The sequence below is a fragment of the Micropterus dolomieu genome, linkage group LG11, assembly GCF_021292245.1.
Source record: "Micropterus dolomieu isolate WLL.071019.BEF.003 ecotype Adirondacks linkage group LG11, ASM2129224v1, whole genome shotgun sequence".
In the NCBI taxonomy this organism is placed as follows: domain Eukaryota; kingdom Metazoa; phylum Chordata; class Actinopteri; order Centrarchiformes; family Centrarchidae; genus Micropterus; species Micropterus dolomieu.
In genome coordinates, this window is record NC_060160.1 from 16,201,460 (window position 1) to 16,225,019 (window position 23,560).

The following is a 23,560-nucleotide window of genomic DNA, read 5'->3' on the forward strand; positions in this document are numbered from 1 at the left end:
CCTCGCCGGTCTTGCTATGTTCCGACCAACTTTTTCTTCTATCTCTTTCTCTCAAATCCCTTTTCAGTCTCACAGATCTGGACATCATCCACTCCATCTCATCCCCATCTGAACTATTTGACATGTTAAATTCACAGTACAGTTTATGCAGATCCGCCAAACAAAAGTTGGATCCTACTATGTTTCCCGACCACCGTTAGTTCACTCTCTCCACATAGCTCTAAACCTCCACGCCAAATCCTCCGCACAGGCTTAAAGCGTTTCCCTTTTTTAAATTTTATTTATGTCGAAACATTTAGTAAACAAACATTAGAGCTTAAGCCATATACCTAATGAAGTTAAATAAATCTCCTTCCGGCTTTTACTTAAATACTACCGCACTAAGGTCAGTGTCTACATCTAAAGATGTTTAAAAGTAATGATGTGTCTTTTTGTGGTTTCAGTGCTGCGAGTGATTATTTTGAAACTGCCCTCACATTATCTTTGGTTTGATTAATGCTTTTATTTTTTTTCATTTCCTTCCTGAATTTGTTTCATGTTGTCACCATGTTCTAACATTATTTTACATTAGCTATTTTTACTTTTCAATATGTATATTTATTTCTTGTTTTGTATTTGTCCTTTTTTGGCTCTTGCTGTTATTGTATGTAGGGTTTCCCCTCAGAAACCTTTAGCACCACCAGGCCACCTCAGTAGTTTTATGGATGAGATAATGTAATGATATGGCTACTTACTGATAAAAAATGTCTTTCCAGAGGAGCACAACAGCAGAAAGAGAGGGAAAAAATAAGCCTACAGAAATTAAGTATCAGAAATTAACAGGGCACTTTGTTCCAATCTTTGTTCATTTGTGGCCCGGCCTGTCATGCTGCTACCGCACTTTGTCTTTCCTTCTGTCTGCTGTTGTGCTGCTCTACAGGAGCGATGACTGAGACTTTATATTGGGAATGCAGGTTTATCATGGCCTTGCTCAGTTCTTGATATTATAATTGTGATTTTAATTTCTATTTAATAAAACTGCTATCAGGCTAAATACATATTTTGTGTAGGTCTATTCTTTTCTGGATGTCAACATAAATTTGTCTGCTATGTAGCAGAAGGGAGTTACACTCAATTTCACTCTTTAACGTTATATTGTGACAATACTCCTACCTACCATTAAGCATTTTAATATTGATTTTTATTTAGTTTAGTAAATTAGTTTGGAGTAAATGTAGTTCATAGTACAAGTAGTGTCAGAAGTAGTCTCGCAGTATAAGTGAAGTGAAGAAATGGGAAATCTTACATCAAAGTTAGGGGAAAGAGCTAAATTCACAAATAAAATTAGACAAAACAATGCGCACCAAAACACCTTGGCAGCCATCAGCGGCGCAACCTTGGCATTTATGATACGATTTATAGATATATATACGATTCTGAATGCTGGGGGGAGACTTCTACATCATTGTATTTCAACGTCAGATATTCGGTTAATGCACAATACAGGTTTATTAGTAGGTGGTGGTTTTTATTCCTGTGGAGGGCAGTAATACGACCATACAACAAGTAACGTTTAAATAGCTGTAAAACTTACAAGAAGAACTACAACGCACTATATAGCTACTGCGCATGCTCGCATTTAAGTAAAACTTCCGGTGTTGCTCAATGGCAAGATGGTGGATCTGTGTCCGGAGTAGATGACGGTAAAACTCAAGAGACATTTGTTCTGTATTTTATTTATTGGACAGTGTGACTGTTACAAGTACTACAGAGTGGACCGTTCATCCTGTAAATATATTTGGATATAAAGTGGTGTTAAGCTGTCCAAAAACTCCTGAACTGTGTGGCCGAAGTGATGCAACATGGCAGCAACTCCTGTCAGAAGGTCCTTTCTCTCAGCACTAAGGAGAAACAGCGGCTGTCAGAACCGTGAATTTAAATGTTTAGCAGAGAGGACAGTCAGCCGGGTGTCATCTGCTGTGATATGTCACCACAGCGGAGCAGAGGGGAACACAAGGCTGGCCGGGGGACCCCCGGTGGAGTGGGAAAGAGAAGATGGTCGGGACAGAAGCAGCAGCTCTCCTCTGATCAAGTCGGTCTCTGTGGGATTGGGACTCTGTGGTGCGGTGTTTCTGGACAGTCAGAGAGACGAGAAAGCAAAGGACAGAAGAGTCTCGATATCCGGGCGCTTTCTTGAGCTCGTTCTGCCATCAGCTCAGTGTGCTGCTCCTTTTAAACCTGACAGCCCCCGGTATAAATACAACTTTATTGCAGATGTGGTCGAAAAGTCCTCTCCAGCTGTCGTGTACATTGAAATCGTGGGCAGGTGAGTCGACTGGAAAAGTGCCATACGGAATAGTTCAAGCGGCAAGCTCATAGCAACAATTACTTTTGGTATCAATTTAAATTAATCATTTACCATGTAACATGACAAAGGTCCATCATAAAGAACAGAGCGCACACATTTCTTAAATAATACCAGCAACTGAAAGTCCAAAGCATTTAATTTTAATGATGTGAAACATAAAACATTTTTTTTTTTGTCAAACAGGTTATTTTCTGTCAAATAATCTAATCAACTAATTCTACACTTATCACTAAACCATTTAGACTGGTTTGTGGTAATGTAATTAACTTTGTGTGTGAATATGGGAGTGTGCTCTACTAAAACACATCATCAAATCGCATGATGAGGGCTGTAAGGTGGGTCCTGCCTCCCTGCTGTTGTTGGAGCTGAAGGTTTTCTTCTCTGTGTACCTGTGGATTAACCCAAAAGACATTTTCCTTCCAGCCTGAATTAAGATCAACTACTTTTACTGTCTTACAGACACCCATTTTCAGGAAGAGAAGTCCCAGTGTCAAATGGCTCTGGTTTCATTATCAGCAGTGATGGTCTCATTGTCACCAATGCTCACGTCGTGGCCAACAAGAGAGGTGTCCGTGTGAAGCTCACCAACGGAGACATGTACAATGCCACTGTGCAACACGTCGACCCAGTGGCAGACATCGCCACCATCAAAATCACTGCGAGGGTGAGCAGCAATCTACAGTAATCTGTTAAAGGAAGTGTATGGTTATATTTGATTTTGCTGTGCCTCCATTGCTAGTGGTTAAAGCACCAAGACTACTTATCAGCAGATCATCACAGCAACAGACCAAATCAGAAAATTCAAAGACAAGAGAAGGACACGAGTGGTTTCTTCACACACGTGAAACCAGGGTAATGTCTAGTGGTTGACAACAGGTGATGATTTATAATAACATTATTTATAATATATAATAGGATTTCAGCAAATAAGGAGGGAAATGCACTAATGAGACTACAAAGTGATCAAAAATGGCAACTATTCTGGCATTTTAAAGAGACAACCTTAAACATCATTGTGGCTGATTAATATGCATTTTAAGATATTGTGCAGCCATGTATCGCTTATCTGTTAGAGGGCAACAAGCTTGCTTTAATGTACAGTATAGAAAAGCAGTCTCAAGGTCATAATTCTCACATACTTCAGACCGTTTAACTTCTTATAGCCTCAATTAAACCTCCTTTACGACAATGACTGTATCTGTTGCCTGAGTCTTGGCGTGCTGGTTTGCTAATCAGAATAACATTTATTTATTTATTTTTTTTAAAGCAGTACTGTCATAGAAGAACTAAAGGCTGAGCCCACATCTTTACAATAGCAGGACACTTGCATGATCAAATCATAAGATAAAATAGAAAGCTTTATTCTCCAATAGTGTGAATGACCAGCGATCAGTGAGGATGTACTGTTGAACTGCTCTTTCTCTCCGTTCCTCTCCCCTGACACATAGAATCCTTTACCCACGCTCACCCTCGGTCAATCATCTGATGTTCGGCAAGGAGAGTTTGTAGTCGCCATGGGGAGCCCGTTCTCTTTACGGAATACAATCACGTCAGGAATCGTCAGCTCAGTACAGAGAGGCAGCAAGGAGCTGGGCCTGTCCAACTCCAACATGGACTATATCCAGACTGATGCAACCATTGATGTGAGGAATATTTAAAAATGTAGATGTGTTCTGTCTGTTTTAACAACAAATAATATTGTTAATGTTAGGAACAAATGTGTTTACTGGATCGGGTTAGGAAAAATTGCCAGTGTAAAGAATTCACTGTGACTCAGAAATGTCTCGTCTTATGCTTCTTGACATCATGTGTGACTGATATGTTTTGCAGTTTGGAAATTCTGGAGGTCCCCTGATTAACTTGGTGAGTCACAGGTCCTGTTTAAATGTTAATCATTATATTCACATGTCACAAAACCTGTTCTGACTAATGTGAGTTTAACAAAATTGTTGCAACCTTTTGTCTATTGTTACAGGATATTTAGAGTGATAGTTTTGAGTGTGGGTGGTGATGTGTGATTTGTATCGATGTTTTTATGTGTTTACATGTTGCTTCCTAGCTACTAGAAAAATCATCTAATAATATGTTGGTGCACAACACGTTATCCGAATGTGTTATCTCTCATCTAATTAGGATGGTGAAGTCATCGGAATAAACACCATGAAGGTCACTGCAGGGATCTCATTTGCTATTCCGTCCGATCGCTTGAAGCTCTTTCTTCATCAAGCAGCAAAAAAGAAGAGTAAGAACAGGCTAAGAATCAAAAATCAAACCCCCCCCCGTCTTCCATTGTAGCATCCAATTATTCTCATATTAATGAAATTATTTTTACATATCCCATTTTTGTGCATCTTCTTTCAAGATTCTTGGTTTGGTGAGTCAGAGATGAAGCGGCGGTACATCGGTGTAATGATGCTGACGCTGACACAGAGGTAAATGATAAATTCCTGCAGTATTATATAAACTGAGTGAAGTGCTGGCACCAAAGCCATGTGTGGTTCTGTTTCGTCCCTTTGCTTCAGCATCATTGCAGAGTTGAAGCTGAGAGACCCATCCTTCCCAGACGTGACGCACGGCATCCTGATTCACAGAGTGATCATGGGCTCCCCGGCCGACCGGTAAGGAGACCAAGCAGCTGTGGATGAATGGTGAAAGATCCTTCTTAGTGTAGGAGGCTTTGTTTCCATTCAGCCACTTAATATTTATATCTAATGCCTGTATTTGTGGTTGTATTCCTACAGACTGACATGAGGCTGCTGTGTCAAATAGACATTGCAGGATATGTCTGGTGTAAAGAAATTTATGTAGGAAGTTTTTTTTGAAGGTTGAAATGTTTTTGGCTATGCTACTTATACAGCAGGGTATTCCCATATTAATGAAATCTATAAATTTAATGGACATCATTTTGAGTCATTATGAAAATGTGTTGACAGTGCTTTTTAAATGTTAAGTTAGCCAGGTAGTACACTGACCCAAATGCACATTTTCTGGTAATAGTTATAGTACTGATTTGAGATAGACATTCACACACATTGTATTATATAATGTCTATATGTATTATTTATGGAATTTTCCAGTAAGTTTGTTTTTTTATGTACTTGTTGCATGGACATTAAAATAGTAGATAAGGAGTAAGGCTAGTATTTGTCGCTGCTAACCCGCAGTCCTGTCGTACGTGTTTCAGAGCTGGCATGCTACCAGGAGACATCGTGGTGGAGATTAATGGAGTGAAGGTCAACACCTCAGAGGAGATCTACCAGGCCGTCCGCAGCAGCGACAAAATCACCATGGTGGTGCAGAGAGGAAACGAGGTGCTTCATCTGCAAATGACTCCAGAGTTCACAGAGTGATACTAACCTCACGTTAGCCTGATGGACAGATGTGATTAGTTTGTGTACACAAGACAAGAAAACTGTGAAACCTGATAGTGACCGTGGTTAAATGAAAATGTGTTTGCAGTTTGAAAAACCGTGTTTATTATAAAAGCCATATTTATCAGTTCTGTTTAAACTTCGCTACAGCAGTGTTTCTCTGTTGATGGCTGTTATCTACACAATGATTTCAAGGTCCATTCTCAAATTCATACTTTGGACCATCATGAGCCTACCAGCACCTAAAGACTTAAACAGTGTTTTTTCCTGTTTTTCTCAGTACCATAAAAAATGTCTTCTACCTCTACACTATGCTTTGTTTTCTTACTTTGCAATGTAGCAAAACTATTCATGTAATGAATTGTGTCTACAGCGTCTAAACTGCAAGTTAATGACACCTGAAACAATGCACTTTATTAAAGCTATTTAATGTTAAACAGCAACAAGGAAGCATAAGAGACGCAACAAGGAAGCATAAGAGACCCAACAATATGGCATGGATCAATGGTATTAAACTGACTACCATTAATTGAGCAAACAAGTTTGACAACTCACGGATGCTGCTATGATGATAATGATCACAAGTAAAATATGAATTTGGTGAGATTCCACTCACTTATGGGTATGTTGCGTGCAGTAAAAACCAAAAACATGAATTCACTACATGTTGAGAAAAATACCAATCTTCCATGATGAGACACAAACAAAAGTTACTCACAGATTTGAGAGTAAAGAGTCAAAGCTGTGAAGCCATACTGAGTAAGTTAAATTTTCCCTGGTATATGTACAGTAACACACACTTACAGTAAAGTAATAAAGTGACATGTACTGGACTGCTACACAATTAAATGCATTTACCTCAAAGACTGAGCCATTAAATGGAGATAACATTCAAACCATCTACGGTTTAAACAACATGTTCATACTTCTGGACTAGACATCTTGTTAGGTACGAGTACTACAACATACAAGTATGGGAGGAAAAATAAAATTGTTCAAATCCCATTAAAATGACTTTAAAAAGGCTTAATATATATTGCTGGTAATATTTTTCGTTTTAAGAAAATATAAATTGTGCGACTGAAGCTTACAATACACTGCTGGCAGTAGCGCCAGGTTCTGTGGTGACCTGCTGGAAAAGGGTCATCTGTCGAGGCGCTGTGTGCTGAGAGACTCCCCGGAAGAGAGAGAGAAAAAGGAAAAAAACAACAATTGGACATCTTATGATGCCTGAATCCCTTGCACCAAAATTCAGATGCTGCTATGGTGTTTGTCACGGTGGAATGCTGCAGATATCACGATGTGCACAAACAGCAGCCAACCTAGTCAAATTCGTAGATACATAAATAAAGGGCAGTGGGGTGGGGGAAGGGGAGAGGGAGTGACAATGTAGGGGAGAAATTGTAGTGTCCAGTCTAGTTCAGCAGTGAGCAGGCTAAGCATTCACTCAGTTGATGTGGTCCAGAGCACGCATCAGCTCCTCCCCCTGCAGCAGATACTGACGACCCTGTAAGGGGGCGTTGACCTCGCAGTCGTCGCGGGTGAGCTGCGGCAGCGTGAAGAGGGAGCCGGTGCTCTCCGACGTGGTGCCCAGCAGACGACTCACCACATCTAAGAGAGAACAAGACACTTTGGTGTTATTTTTCTGTTGATGTTTTTTGTATCAAGCAACAGTCTAAAGTATTGACCCCAGATCTAGTTTGTTCACCTGAAGGCAAAAGAAGTATGGTCCTGGTTGTTCCCGACTCGGAGGCCTTCAGCTTTTTGCCCTGCTTCAGTTGTTCCTGAGGCAGAGTTTCCTGGGAAAATCATCAAATACAGACAATTAAACTCTCCACCTATAAATATACAGTAAGACCTACAAACCGTGTTTGAATGTTGAGGACTTACTTGTCCAATCATCTCTTTTATGTCACCCAGTTTTCTTTTGCGCTGTGTGCTCTGAGCTGCCTGGGTCCTGAGCGACACTGTGTTGTCCGGGGTGCTGCAGCACAGCAAGAGCGATTAGCTAACCCGAAAGGCGATATGATGAAGCAATAAATATGGAGCACTTGGGAGACTTTACCTCTTAGCAAAGATGGTGGCAAGATGAAGGGCGTTTACTGGCTCAGGCGGTGCTGGGGAAGCTGTGCGACTGCCTGGTGAGATGAATGGGGAGCTGGGATAGCTGTGGATGTCCTGTGTGATGTGGATTGGAGAACTCTGAAGGGATTTGACTGGTCCACAAGATAGAGGCTCCTCTGGGGTCAGACAGCGCAGCTGGAAGTCGTCGTCCATGGGGATGTAGGGAGCCAACATCTCCAGGTCCAAGTCGTCCATCGCCTTAAGGGGAGAAAAAAGGTCTAATGAATCAGAATACAGACATCTTTTTCCTGTATTAGCTCAACTATCAACTTGATATAAATGCAGTAAAATCTAGAGTATTTCCTAGTATTATTACCTGTGTGGTGAAGGGGGTCTTGGGCTCTGTATCAATGGCAAACAGCTTCTCCACCAAGTCCAGTTTGAAATCTGAGCTCATTTCGGAGTCCATGGGGAAACAAAACTCCAGCGGACTCTCAGCCTTAAGAGAAGAGCAGTGAAAGGTCATTCCCTTCTCAGTGCATATCAGGTGGACAAAAAAGTCTATTGTCTATATAGCAAAATGAGCATAATCACTTGGTCTTACCTCTGCGGAACTGGTTGGTGTAGTGGATGGGGCTGGAGCATAGTCCCCGTCTTTTGTATCCTCAGAGGTTGTGGTGGTGGTGGTGGTGGTGACATGGAGAGGCTCGCTGGGCGGCAGAGGGGAAAGAGGCAGAGCCAGCTTGTCACTTGTGGAGGGAAGCATTACATCGTTGTAGAGAGGGACATCCTTCAGCAGCTGGATCTCTGAATCTGTACCAGATGACAGAAGCAGTTTAGAATGGTTTCAGTCACTCAGGTTATGAACTTTGATTTTATGCTGTGGAGAAGTTTAAGAGTGTTTATATGAGGCCACGAACCAGGGCAGCTGAAGTCCAGGGAGATGATTGTGTCTCCAGCAGCTGGGGCCAGCAGGGTGAGAGCCTCAGGCACTGCCTTCAGCTGGTCATAGAGGCTAGCCAGCGGCTGGGTCTTTACCACATCAGTCAACAGTTTGAACACATCCACCTTTGGGCCCTTCTCCTCCTCCTTCAGCAGGATTGGAGACATGTCGGACGGGCTGCTCTCGACTACATCCTTTTCTTCCTCCTGCTCCTGCTCCTCCTTCACTGGCTTTACGTCCTCGGTCTGCTCCAGAGACAAGATCAGTTTTTCCTCCTGGATGCCACTGTAACAGAGTTACACAGCAGTAAGATTAGGATTTTGAAAATAATCACAAGAGCACTGTCTGTAATCTATTTTGTACATGGCAGTTATTCATCTCACTAAACTTGAGAGGAAAAAAAGCAAACTGACAGGTTAATACATTAGACTCTTCCAAAAGCCTTTATAGTACCTGAGCACAAAGTTGACACAGACAACACACTGTGGCTGGGAGTTCTTGTTATTGTAGATGACAGTGGCTTGGGTTTCCACCCATACAAAGCCTCCTCTCTTGGCCAACATCCGGTACTGGCCTGTGCTGACCTGGCCCTTTGCAAACACTAGGAGCCAAGAGGGAAAATTAGAAAAGATAGATGTAAACATGTGATTAAAAGTTTGGCAAATATAACACTGCTGGAATCTGATGTGAAATTAAAGGTTAACTTCAGTATTTTTCAACCTGGACATTATGTCCCATGTTTTTGTGTCTAAGTGACAATTTTTGAAATTGGTCCAGTATTGAGCGAGCGCACCACAAAATAATCCTCCGGGGCGATTGCGCACCATCAAAGCACGTCCAAGTGCTTGTTTTTGCCACCGACAGGCTCTGATTGTTAGTGTCTGGACAACATTATGAAAATGATCCCTGCAGAAATAGAGCTTTTTTATTAAGAGTAGGATCCTTTTTGTTCAACCAGAAACAGCTGCTATATGGCTCTGTTCAAAGCCAACTGACTCCATTGATATAAACATTTAAATCCTCAGAACACGGGGTCACTGGTCCACCGCTGCCTTGATCAGTTAGTTTGTCTGTATGGTAAGGATCTTTGCCATAAAGTTGTCATATGTCGCCTGTCAGTGGCAAAAAAAAGCACTTTAGTGGACGTACTCTTTGACAGCCCTCGAAGGATTATGGTTTTGCTTCATACTCCAGCAATTTAAAAAACTGTTGTCCCCTTTAGTCACTTACAAAAAACATAAGAAAATAGGGTCCAAGTTGAAAAATACATGGTGTTACCTTTTAAGAACAGGTTTTAATTTAAGCTCAGTGCACTCTTGGTGTTCATGCTTACAGTTGTGATGAGTCTTGGTAAGATGGTCCGAGTCCAGAGCATGATAGTACTCATACACAGAACGATTCAACAGGTCCTCTGGATTATAACCCATGAGCTCAGTGATCCTGGACAGGGAAAAAAAAATTAGAGACTACGCTCCTGTAGTACCTACACTGAACACTAGGTGGTTCTGTGTGACTGTGCTTGTGAGAGAGCTTCAGTAAGCAAATGAAAGGTTACTTACTACACATGTGTCTTAAAAAACCTAAGTGTGTGTGATCCATGTTAAGCTTCTTAAGCCTATAATATTCACTCAAGATGGACAAACTCACCTCTCGTCACAATATGTGAACTTCATGTCCATTGTATGGCGGCTGAGGAAGGTTTTGGTGTCCAGAGGGACCTCAATGTTGGAGGGGTGTTGGATGGGGTCACAGATCAAAACCAAGTATGGAATAGGTGGCTCCTTTTGCCCGTTGGGAGTCTGCTCAGTGTGGCTGTAATATACACGAACATGACCTGAGCAGTGGAGCACCTAGAGAGAGACAACAGGAGAGTCACAACACTTTTTATTATTCTTCCAGATCCCGAAGATAGTAAAACATTTCCTAATGAGCAGACACTCAGACATAAGTAAATAAATACATGTATTCAGATTTTGACAACAGCTGCTAGTAGGGCGGCAGCAATAATTGTGTGGTCACATGAGATTACCTTGAGTGACCAAACACAAAGATTTGTCTTCCTTCTCCGTTTTTACTTTTACATAAAAGGAAACTTTATCTCCTCGTGACCATTAGGTGACAGGAGCCTGTGAAATGTCCTCCGGTATGAAATTTAGCCTACAGATGTTGATTTCCAATTATTCTAAACTATACTTTAATGTGCTAAAGGAAATGTAAAACATGTTTATAGAGTTTAAAGAAATAAGGTATTTTGAGATAAATTTACTTTCAAATATATCATCTTAAAAATTCATTAAATTATGTTTCAAGTGCATTATATTTTGGTTTGTTTATTATTCAAGTTCAAAGTTATCCATCATGCTTTGTATCAAGACTAACATGATGGTCTATATGCTTTCCTCTGCTGTTATAGAGATTTTATATTTTGTGCATTTAAACTCCCACGTTTTCTAACTATTCACCTACAGAAAGATTAAGGATTAAGGATTATTGAAATATAATAATGCTTTTATACTAAAATGGTTACATGTGCCTAGTTGGTACGGCTGTGGCTTAGAGAATCAGAGGTTTGATCCCCAGATCCTCCAGTCTGCATGTCGAGGTGTCCTTGAGCAAGATACTTTCCCCAAAACTGCTCCCGATGGCTGCGTTAAGTGTTTGAGTGTGTGTGTTAAGTTGCTTTCAACTGATGACCAGTTGCATGAGCAATGTTGCATGGTAGCTTATTAAAATGTTGTTTCCTAAAATTTAACTGACCTCACTAACATATCTAGTGTTGATTACCGTACGTACAAATAAAATGATGGCACTAATGATGACATTGTTACTTAACACATGATTAACTGTATTACTGTACTGTTTTTAATACATTTCCTCACTGATTTCACTATGGCCTACCTTCCATGTAGCTGATTTGACATTGACGGTGCGGCCCCTGCTTGTGAGAGTGCATTTCATTCGGAGGAAGAAGCTGCGCTCTGTGTTTGGTTCCTTGGTCTTTTTGGAGCCTGAAAATCACATGAGCAGGAAGAGAGTAACAGTTTAAAAGAGGAAACCAGCTTCTTGTGTAGTCATTTCGATTTTGACCATTTGCACTTACAACTGCCTCTTTTTATTTAAGTTTTGTTTTATTATTAAGTTTTGCCAACAGTTCACATTTGCATTAAGTGGAGACATTAAGCTGTAATGGGTTTGCACTGTGGTCAGCAACAGCAACTTAAATAAATAAAGTGCTGTTACCAGCCGTTACAGCTGAGATAATATCAACGTGTACCAAAGTGCAATGCCTAGCAGAGCAGGTGGCCTCAAACGATCATGCATTGTTGCATGATCATTTGAGTTTCAATGCAAATTATTTCATGAAGCACATTTCAGAGGGAAGCACTGGAAAGTTTTAGATTAATGATTTTCACAATTCCATTGAAAAACTTCATTTAACCCACTAGAAACGATACAAAAAAGTAAACAAATTTTATTCACTTACACAAAGCAAGGCTAAATTCGGCTGAGCAAGCAGAACAGTAAATGATGTTGCATATAGTTCCAGTAATGCTGAGTGAAAGGTCACTGAAGTCCAACACTAGCCAGCTCTAATCATTGTGACCTCAGGACTGAAGTGGGGGAATGATAAGTCGTTCTGACAGCTTCCTTGTCTGAATCTGCAAGCTCAGAGTGAACTGAACTCCTTGCTGATTGGAGCACCGGCAGACGCGACAGAGTACTTGTGTGTGAGGTGTTATAATGTCACACTGCTCACTGTTGTTGTCCCTCACCAGTTTTGTGGACCAGCATCTCCCTCAGCTCCTCCTGGTCACAGGGATGTATGTAGTCAAACACGCTGTGTCCAGTCAGGTCAAACTGCAGCGGAAAGAGTGAGAACCGAATGTCCTTTAACAGTGTACATGCAGCGGTTTATAGTTGCTCATGGTAGAAATTGTGTGGTGATTTCTAACCTTCTTTTAAGTGGCCTAGTGTGTATGTGTCTATTTATTGACACAGTATCTGTTAAAACTTAATAGCCATATTTAAAAACATCAGAAACGCAGTCATTTCCTTGGCTTAAAATCTCCTGCTTTTCGCTTTAATGCTGACACGCAGCAGGTAAAAATCAGACTTACCTGTGCCAGCCCGAGGCACTTGTTGACATTCTCGGAGAGATAGATCATATCTCCATCTTCAGACAACACCATAAGGAAGCCTTCCAGGGCCTTTAGGTAGGAGCTGTTGAGCAGGACATCCAGCTCTGTTTCTTCCTCTGCCATTGGCTTATCTGGATGAGATATTAAGGAGGGGAGGAGAGAGAGATAAATAAAGGAAATTATGCACAGAACATCAGAAGTCTCTACTGTCCATGTTTGCAGGACAGAATACACATTGTACCCACAGGTATGTCTGCAAAGGGATCTATATTTGTGCATGTCGATTTCTTAGAGAAGCTGACTCAGTGCTCATTTTCCTCCGCATCTCAAACTGTGCTCCCGTTTTCTTTCACTCTTTCCTTCCTCCAAAAGACCCCTTACATTTTTTAAATTGTGGCTAACCAATAAAATTTAGTATCTTTGTCTAAACAATTATCAAGCTGCCTCTAAGAAACTAATAAAAATTACATTGACAATTTAATTGTCACTGGGAGTCCAGAACTACAGGTATGACAACTACAGATACTGACCAGTGCCGAGCAGTTTTCTCATGCGCAGGTAGCTGATGGTGAGCCTCATTATTGACGCCTTGTCCAGACTGGAGCTGACGCTGTGGGGCAGAGGCAGCTCCTGGGCCAGCTCGTAGAACACCTCCGACTCCTTCCCACGCCGGCATCGCGCTGCATCCCTGGACTTCTCCTTCCTACGCTCCGAGCTCACCCTGCGTGAGACAGGGGGTGGGTCAGCCACAGTCTGGCCACAACCTCGTTTTGATCCCACTATGCACACTACGAAAGCTGACATCCCCCCTTCCCTACAGTGTGTGTTTACAGGGTCTGGGAAGCCACTGGCCTGTCACTAGGGAGGCTGCAGCAGCTGGAGTCCGCAACATGCTCATGGCCAAGCTGCTGTCTGGAGTCCTGTCAGACTAATTTACATACGTGGCAATCTGCGGCCGTCTTATTGGCTGCTGACCAAAAGAATTGGAGTCCACTTCCTCAGTCTGATTGGCTGGGAGGCCAGGCACAGATCCTCCTGCCTGTCTCTTGGTGCGCAGCCAAGCTACAGTGCAACACCAATCATTGTGACATTTACGAGTCTGGCTCACTGGATCTACAGAGAGGATAATGATAATACTGGCACCAACACAGAGAGCACACACACAAACACAGAGGTGAGGTGACACCTTCAAATATTATTTTCCATTAGCATCCCTCATAACTTGTTTGATCATTTTAGATCAAGATTCTATCCAGGCAGTTTTCCAAAGTCTGGCTAATGATCTCTTACCACACTGTAAACAAGTTCTTAACACCTGGCAGAATTTTAAAATCTCAAAGTACAGCAGACTTTGAAGGACACAATGCTTTGTAAGTCACTATAAATAGAGAAAACAAGCAGCTTAGCACTGATTTGAGGTTTTATTTGTATTGGTGAGCATGTATGTGTGAAGCTCACATGACCACTGACATAAATAGACAGGCTAAATCTTCAACATGATTGAAAAAGTCAGCCTGACTTGCTGTTGAATTTACACCTCAATCCATCTCCCTAACCATTACCTCATAATGTCACGTGCATTTAGCTGACACAGGAGCAGGATCACAACAAAAGGGATGGCAGTTCAAAAGCTCTCGGCTTCAAAATGTACACCTAATTGAAATTGATCTGTTGTGCACTTCCAGCATTGACCAAGGACATATTGTTATCTGAGGCTCGCAACAAGAAAATGGACCAGTTTACTAAAATTAGCCTACTGTGCATCAAATCACTTGACAGGGTGCAGGCAGATTTTTCACAGGGTAGAGTAGGTTAGGGGGTGCTTTTGGTTTTAGACCAATTACAAATTTATGAGTGTGGCCTTTGTCTCTAGGGCAGCCCCAAACCTGCATCAATGCAAGCCTGAGAAAAACATGAGTGACCCTGTTAACGCGAGGATTGTCTGTGCAGACTCTTGCTCAGGTGCCTCACTACATAGCATCACACAGCACAAATACTGCAATAGGTTGCAGTGGTCACAACCCAGATTGTAATTACAGCTACAAGCACAAGCGTATACACTGATCCATTTGCACATATGTCAATACCATTGACATGTGATCTTCTATCAACCCCACAGGACATAGCTGGCCATCATGAAGGCAGACAGAAGAAGAAACCAGTCCTGAACTGGATCAGCACATTTCCCTTCTTTCAAGTCTGATGTTTGGCTCCTACTGTAACACAATAATCCCCTCCAACCTACATCAATGTACATCTATCAACACAGGTTATAAATGTGACAAATGATAATAGGGCCTTATTATTTACACATGGCAGAAAACACGTACAGGACCACACAATTTCATAATTATAATGGAATCAACTGTAACACACAATACTGTGGAATCTGCCAAAATGTGGATACAATTTTTAAAAAGCATTTAAAGCGTTTTCCACAGCACTTAAGCCAAACAAAAAGAAAAACTATACTGCTGTGTTTTGGTGTGATTTACAAGAACCTTGCTTCTCTCTGCTGTGTTTCATTGAACTCTCAAAAGTGCAATTACATCATCAAATGCAAGCTTGTTGAAGACTTCATGGCAGGTGGAGTCAGATATTCCGTTAAAAATTTTTTAGGCTAGTCTGGTCAAGCTTTGTAAACAAGGAGGAGCACTGCCCATATATAAGAGAAACCTCTATCAGATCCACATATTAGCGTGTTGAGCAGCAGGATCTGTGGGAAGTTATAACCTATTTAATAGGGGACAATTCACAGTATATTGCTACAATGCAGTTATTGTGAATGTTCCCCATAAATATTGCACATGCATTTGAATTTTTCAATATGAATATTTGCATGATACATCATGTTTATAGATATTGATTCAATTTGTAATATTTTCTTACTGAATTGTTGAAATTGTATTCCTCCACCACATAATTACACACTTGGATGACAAAATGTGCTTGAATGGTAAAACACAGAATTCCGAAAAATATAAACAGAAAACATGGAATCTGGGAAAACTTAAAACAGACTTCATAGGTCCCTAGATTAGCAAGCCCTTGTACACAGTGAACACACTCGGGATGCCCTCTAGCTGAGTTCTGGCTAAGCTTCTGATGATTCAATGACAGATAACCTCCACACATTGTTGTATACATTGGTCACACTGGGATGCTAGGCAATTGATTTGTACAAGCTTGTGTCCAAATTGTTTCCCTCTCTAGTGGCTGCACCCCACTGTGTCACATGCCTTTATGCAAACCCTATTCAAATCAGGTTCCACTGTAATATTCCACAAGATACAATTCCACTGAACACAGAGGTACAATAAAGAGGTCATTTACCTAAGTCTACATTCAACATGACAAACAGTAAATCGCCTTTGTTTTAACATCCCTTGAAAATAGCAGAGGCCACCACTGTTACATAAGGTTATTATTAATGCACATGGTCATGCATACCCAGCAGTCCTCTGCCTGATATGCCTCACGGCGCACACAATCACATTTGTAGTTTTCCTAGCCTTAATTAGACTTGTTTTGTTTCTCAATAGGAATTTGTGCTATTATGTAAACAAAACTTATTAGGCGTTGGTAACAGATGTGAACAAGTAGATTCGAAATGAATAGGATAGCAAGGTCGGTGTAAAATGAAAATCAACCTTTCCATTGCAACCAGAGTTGCTTGTATAGTTTGTTACTAGAGGCTGAACTATTTAACTAGAGAAATGTTCCCCCAATCTGTCAGACCTGTGTTAGTATGACTGTAAACACTGTCTTATCTATTATATAATCCAGTTCGGGGAAATACAACTAAAGCTTCTACCCAATATGGTGAGAAAAGCAAAGCACGACTGAAAACAAACCCCTTGCATGAAGTAACATTTTTGGAAGCAGCACAGTAGGGGTCTCCCCTACATTCTTGAATATGATGCCATCTGTATTTTCAAAATACGTGTATGTAATTGTGGTGGATGATAAAAGTCAATATTACACCGTATTTTTGGAACTGGAATAATGGAGCTACAGTTGTGGCGATTCGTCAACGTATTCGATTACGTAAATACATTGACTCGCAATACGTACGTTGAAGCGTTGCTGTATCCGGTGTTAGTGGGATTCCCCCGGACAAGCTCCAGCTACAAGGTCGCACCTTCGACCGTCTAAAGTTGGGAGTATTTTAGACATACACATACACTCAACAACCTGGTGCTCGCTCCGTGAGCTTTACTGCTGTCATGAATACGTGAAGCAAAAGTATCCCGGAACACTGACGGCAGCCCCGCAAATCGTTTACTTTCTGTCTCCACACGGCACATTATCAGCACGACGACACGTTAAAATGTATTTTCTAAGTATTTCTTCATCGCCTTCATGTTAAAAGTAAATTCTGCCCCGCTGCTGTCATGGTAACACGGCGTGTCCTCCAACATTCTGCCATTTCATATTTTCTGTTTATTTAAGGACCACATATGAGTAAGAAAACAGCTGAAACTAACAGTACAGTCTGTGAATCCTTTCAGTTGTTTCCTTTACCCCACATTGATACAGAAATACATTTGATTATCATACTGCATTACTCAATATTGAAATAAATTAGTGCTGGGCAACGAGTAAAATTTTTAATCACGATTAATCGCATGATTTTCTTGCAATTAATTGCATTGTTACGGGCAAAATTAAATAATGAATTCTAAAGTAGTGTATTGCGCACTTTTAATTTAAATGTACTGCTATATACACAAAAGTGCAATAACATGTGGTTTGCAAACTCTTTAAACAAATAAGGTGCTTTTTACCAGCAGTACTCCCTTTACACAGTAGCAATAAAATATTTCTTGTAAATCTCAACTTAAACATTAATGTGATCAAATCAAATATTAAACCAAAGCTATTTGCCACTACCAGGGCATTACCTTTTATCTAGCTTGTTAAAAATAGTAGCCAGAGTCCAGTTTTCTTGGGAGGGGGGGTTCTGAACAGGTATCAGCAGAAACATTTTTCTTTTATCAGGGAGCAGCATAAACAGGCTATATTCAGTAGCAGCTGTCCCTGTTAGAGTGAGGTGAAGCGGTCGAGCACAAGGCGTGCGACAAGTGGGTGCGTTCCCGTGAAACGGTTGTGCTCGCCTCACACACACACGTCCACCGCCAAAGCTGAATTGTCTTGAACTTTTTGTATGTGCCGCTGAGCATAAATCATTGAAAGAGAGACTGATCCTTGCTGTTTGTGAGTTTACAGAATCTATTATCGTTTACTAAATAGTTATCAGGACATCAACAGGGGGGAATTCACATGGCAGAGAATCCCCGCAAAACAAGATGAAGGCATATCAGGTAAAGTTATGTAGCCTATAACTTTAATTTAATATAAATAGGCTACAGCTGTGTAGCGCACAGAAACCGTTGCCATGGTTACTCTCAATAGAGTGCCTGCCGTTTACCCGTGGATCGCTGTCTTATTTCTCCCACACGCTGCATCCAAGTATTCTGCCTAAGGCTCCCTCCGCTGCTTGTCTGGGTGGGTGATTTGCAGGCTGATCAACATCCCACCCCTCCTGTGAGCCATGGTTTGACTGTATGAGTATTCGGAGCTAGTGAGCAATGGACTTCCAAAATAATTTCTAAACCTGCTTAGATTAAGCGAATAAAATTGTTAGATTAATCGACTTGAAAAATATGTACAGCTTTAGTTGTGTATGATGCTTCAGTGGAGGCGAGTCAATAAGTAATTGATCTATCCATCCATCTAATATTTATATGTTTGCATTTCAATTTCCTTAAACCAACTGTTTCTTTTCTGTTTGATTCTGCTTAGCTTTCATTATACAAATTGGAAATGTTGTAACTTGTAAATAGTCCCGCCTGAGCTGACTCCATTCATTAATGAAGACCTTGAGGGGAGGTTTGAAACTCTGAAAAAGCTGCTAAGTGCATCTTGAGTTGATATTGTTTTGTCATGCCTGAATTAGTGCTAATTTTCCTTTCTGGCATGAGTATAAAAACTTGCATATGTGGTAATAACAATTATCTGTTGTACGTAGGTACTACCACTACAGTGTGGGGAGTTACACACATTATATTACAAAGGATTACTGATCTAAATATATGAAGCAAACTTGGGTTTTGGTTTATCCTTATACACAATATACCCATCATTGAAACTGGATGTTCACCAGCAGTGGCAGCCTGAAAACATTTCTTAAGTTTCTTTTAACACAAATAATTCACTACTTTCAAGTCATAGTTTTCAGTCACATGTGCGGTGACCTGGAAGGCAAAAACAACAGACCAAGATAGCGGCTCACATCGGACTCCCTCATAAGAGATGCCGCAAAAGGCGTTAAATTTTATTTGGATCACCTCTCAACTCAAGAAAAACAAAGCTATGGACACAAACTGCTATTGTTGGGCACTTGCGATCCCTATACAGCACCCGCTGCCGTATTTCCGCCGTTAAAAACCACCAGGTCCCTGCCAGCACTTGACTATGGTAATGTTTACGTTTACCTTGTAGGGCCCTCACCTAACACATCCCAGGCTTGTCTCCTCGTCGATTAGTGCATCCGATAGCACAGCAACCATCCAGCATTTTGGCAACGCCAAAGTAACAAACTCAAAGTAACAGTGTATTACTTGTTTCCTGGTTGGCAAGGAGCAGAAAACAACTTCAAAATCTTTTTGCCCACCAAGGGAGCGTTTTCCTTGGAACGTGACGTCATTCAACTGGAGCTGGCTACTCTGACCACAGACGTTCACACTTGTTGTCCACTTAAATGTGACATATAACAAGGGGAAGGACAGTTGTACTTTCTTGATTTTTGCATTACGCTCAAATTTTACACTTTTAGACAAAGTTTTGCAACTTTGACCATCTACGCAGCTGACTTTTGGTCCTTCAAATAAGGTGCAATTATATTAAAGCTAAGACTTTTTCTTCAGCATGACTTTAAGAATTTGTAGCAATTTGACATCATAAAGTCAGAAAAATCCTTAAAAGTTTTCAATATTTGTTGACAGACACTGGCATCATCCATGAGTCCATGTATGGGCAATGAGTCCAATGCAAAGAAAGAAAGAAAGATGCAATCCTCAAAAGGTGTTTTTTGGATCCGACAGACCCAGAATTCTGGACAAATGTGGTAGTAAAGTAGAAGGTACTGTTATCATACTTCCTTCCTCTCATTGTTCATGAGACTGTCAAAGTCATTCTGAAAGTGCAAATGAAAAAAATACATAATTACACAGATAAATGTGGGATTTTAAAACAACAAAACACAACAAGGAATTCTAAACTGCTTGTTTTTATTTACATACCTTGCTGGCAAAAGCTGCTCTCTCTTTGCATTTTTTTAAAACAGGAACATGCTCGCTCTATCAGCTACAATGAAAATCTACAGAAAGCAGGGATTTAGCAGTCTGATAAAATTAAGCCTTCAGCACATATTCTCTTTATTTTTGTCTTCTGTCACTAATATATATATATATATAAAAAAATGTCCACACAAACAATCCATACCTATGACCTGTGCTAACTAGCTTGCACAGAAGTAGCCCTTGTACTTGAACGTCTCAGGGCAACCTGCAAATTGCCAGGCAGTGAATCGCTACACACGTTTGGCCACTCCTTTTGACGTCAAGCCTAGTGATTAAGAGATGAGACAGAAATAACACAATGGCACCTCTAGAGACCAGCCAAAACTGCATCAAACCAGACCGCAAATCTTGATATTTTTTCTCTCTGCGGTCAAACTGAACACATATTTATTAAAACTAAACAGGATATTGACCCAAGGTGCCAAACTTCTAATTGGCAGAGTATGAATAATTTGATGCAGTCTACAACAAGAACACATCCTTAAGAGGATAATTACTTGAAAATGAAAAGATGAGAAATCCATGTTAACCATTATCTAGTCAGCTTACAAGTAAATTAATGCCACTAAACCATTTTGGCATAAGTGCATGGCACGAACAGCTCTAATATAATCTTAACAACTCTATTAATCTATTGTTCTCCCCTGTGGAAGAATTTCATTGTTAATAGTTTACCCCCAGCTGGCAGCAAAAGAATCCCAAAGTACCCTGTCCACTTGTTTGACTCTGCTGACCAGGTTAAATCACTTTTATGACATTATGTTTTTTGTCCAATGATTTTTAGGTCTTGAAACCGCTGTTACCTACGCCCAAATTGGAACCAGGACCTATTTAGCGTGTCTGTCAATGATAAAAGGGCCCAGATCGGTAATTTTCTGGATGCAGAATCTGGGAAGGCAGGGCAAATTATCCTATACTACAGCCAACACTAATTTTTATGTCATGAAACACCATGAAGATCACCTACAAATTACACTCAATGTAGACTCTGCCAGGCTTGATTAATAGTTTTACTCTATGACAATTAGTCAATACAGGTCAAATCAATCAGTTAGGCTGGACAGAAAAACTAAATCATTTTTATTTGTAATCATTAAACTTATTTATCAAACATGTGGGGGGGGGGGGTGTTTACCTGAGGTGTAGGTGTGTGTGATTGTGTCAGCGTGTGGGACGAAGAGAATTTCGAGGCAGGTGCAAAGCATACTTAAACACAATAAGAATGTTCATGGTCATTAAAACCTGCTTTCACAGGCTGGTATAATGTGAAAATTTGGTTTTACAATCACAATGCCAGCTCACCGTTGTGATGTCTGTCAGTCATCGCCGATGGACAACGGCATCGTCTATCGGCCCAACCCTACTCTGCAATGGCTGATATACCGGGAGCCGGTTCAAAACATTTTTGTTTCAGAGTTAGAAGTGCATCTGCAGTCATACAACAAGTAAAACCAAGACTAACTTTGCTGTTTCAACGAGCAACAAACTGTTAGTATAAAGAGTGATAAAGGCCACATAGGTTATAGGAGGTTCTGGTGTCAAATATAAAGTCTTTGACCTAAGACAGCCAAAAGTCAGAATTTATTATTTATTTTTAGACATTAGATTGTTTTAGGGTTTCTTTTAAATTATTTTCAGTTAATATGTTTCCAGTTAGTATTTGCAGCTTGGTTAGGTTTAGGCAACAAAACTACTTTGTTAGGTTTAGGCAACTACCGTGTCAATGTTCTGTTTTTTGGCAGAAGGCCCTGCAACTTCCACAAATCTAAGGTTGTGATACCATCTGGACAAACTTTCTAATATCTACTCATGAAAAGACGGCAGCAAGTTTAAAGAGCTTAAGCACAAGTGTGCCTTTCAATAAATTTAATTGAATTAAATGACAATTAACTTAGTTGGTATAACGGCATGTAAAAATTGACTGTGGGCAAATAGTTTTTTTTCTGGAAGAAAAAACCCATTAATGTTGAACCCTGTATATTGTAACATGTAATAGGCATATCTCTTTATCGTTTTTTTTTTTACACTAAGGAGTACTCAAAAGACTAATTATAAAAAAAAATATTCAGCTGCAACCCTTATTTGACTTGTCTATTGAACTTGTGAACAAATTGGCCAGGTGAACTGTCGTCCTGCACCTTGTATGTATCACTACTTCCCAAAACACTAGATTGACCCCCACAAGGTGCTTAACTGTCAAGTGGCTTCTGGTGCAGATAAACTTAGCAGCCACTAACAAGATATTTGGGAACTTGGCTGATGATTCAAGTTGAACATCTCTCATAGTGAAAAAAGTTTTGTGAACTGAAAGAACCTTTAAATGTAACGTTAACTAGTGGTTGAACCGATTGTTCAAATGAAGGCCAGCTTGACGAAACCCTAACGTTAAATGTTTCAACAGGAACTGTTGCACCACTGCTCACATGACTGCTGGCACCTTGTCACTGAACACTCAGTGTTGGCACATGAAACACAAACAGAACATCACCAGTAATGGACTATTTATAGGATATAATATTAAAAAAGCGTTTAGTGTCAGTCAAAACAAAAGTTAACGTTAAATAACGCTCAAGCTGCATCTAGGAGGTCACAACAAAACCACGATAGCTATGAGGTAAAATTATTTTGAAATCAGGTTTAATCAAGGTAAACAGACACAAATTAATCTGACCATCCACCAAGTTAAGTTACCTGCAACAACAAGTTTACCTCAGTAGCTTGGTTGGTAAACAGTTTAATGCCAATAGCTCTAGTTCTATGCCCGCTGGCTTGCTACATTAGCGGCATGCTAACGATAATAGCATCGCTAGCAAACGCACTTTGTTGAACAAACACGATAAACTAGCAGTTAACCTTCAAATAAACCCCATAATGTCACACAGTAACCGAATCCCACCGAATACTTAAGTTGTTAAATCAGCTCTTAAACTGCAACAATAATAACATAAGAGTAGCCAGCTACATAGCGTTAGCGTTGTCGTTACCTTTTCTTTTCTGGTACAATTCCTGTGTCCATGTCAGGACGAAAAGATCTGAGTTGAATCCCTCTATCTGTATCAAGCTGTATCCGGGCCCTTCGACAAATAAACCAAAATCCCACTATTTTTTCTCCGATATGGATCCGTAAATCCTCAAGCGTGTTGCATACGAGGTCTCTATGTGTATAATTCGTTCAAAATCAAGCCTTCATCCGCTAAAGGCAGCCCATTCGTCTACTAGTCTTGTCTGAAGACGGTGCCACGCTGGAGAGATCTTCCTCGCGGACGCGGAGACAATGTTGCACAGTGGAGGATCACCGTGCACTACTCCCCCTGCCTCCGCGGGGACGCGCA

At 40.6% G+C, this 23,560-nt stretch overlaps 2 protein-coding genes and 1 long non-coding RNA gene across 4 annotated transcripts; 1 reads left to right on the top strand and 2 right to left on the bottom strand.

Annotated features, from left to right (window-relative positions):
* The first annotated feature begins 1,633 nt into the window (after window positions 1-1,633).
* Window positions 1,634-6,025, top strand: LOC123978469 (serine protease HTRA2, mitochondrial-like). The gene is made up of 8 exons (XM_046061698.1): window positions 1,634-2,305; window positions 2,807-3,011; window positions 3,796-3,990; window positions 4,178-4,210; window positions 4,481-4,589; window positions 4,710-4,779; window positions 4,870-4,965; window positions 5,532-6,025. Exons 1-8 carry the CDS (start codon window positions 1,842-1,844, stop codon window positions 5,695-5,697), a joined length of 1,338 nt encoding a protein of 445 aa, XP_045917654.1. The 5' UTR covers window positions 1,634-1,841; the 3' UTR covers window positions 5,698-6,025.
* A 102-nt stretch (window positions 6,026-6,127) lies between these two features.
* On the bottom strand, window positions 6,128-23,503 carry hif1aa (hypoxia inducible factor 1 subunit alpha a). 2 transcript variants are annotated; one of them, XM_046061696.1, is made up of 15 exons: window positions 23,213-23,503; window positions 13,395-13,585; window positions 12,844-12,995; window positions 12,499-12,583; window positions 11,624-11,733; window positions 10,373-10,575; window positions 10,059-10,165; window positions 9,179-9,326; window positions 8,703-9,010; window positions 8,387-8,595; window positions 8,159-8,281; window positions 7,784-8,040; window positions 7,609-7,702; window positions 7,427-7,517; window positions 6,128-7,329 (listed from the first exon to the last, which is right to left on the bottom strand). In XM_046061696.1, exons 1-15 carry the CDS (start codon window positions 23,242-23,244, stop codon window positions 7,166-7,168), a joined length of 2,274 nt encoding a protein of 757 aa, XP_045917652.1. In that variant the 5' UTR covers window positions 23,245-23,503; the 3' UTR covers window positions 6,128-7,165. The 2 variants fall into 2 exon arrangements, with proteins under 2 accessions (XP_045917652.1, XP_045917653.1); XM_046061697.1 differs by lacking the exon at window positions 23,213-23,503 and adding an exon at window positions 16,939-17,214.
* On the bottom strand, window positions 19,936-21,949 carry LOC123978470. Its single transcript, XR_006826969.1, has 4 exons — window positions 21,531-21,949; window positions 20,371-20,493; window positions 20,169-20,245; window positions 19,936-20,062 (listed from the first exon to the last, which is right to left on the bottom strand). It is a non-coding gene; the product is annotated as an uncharacterized LOC123978470 (long non-coding RNA).
* Window positions 23,504-23,560: the final 57 nt, after the last annotated feature.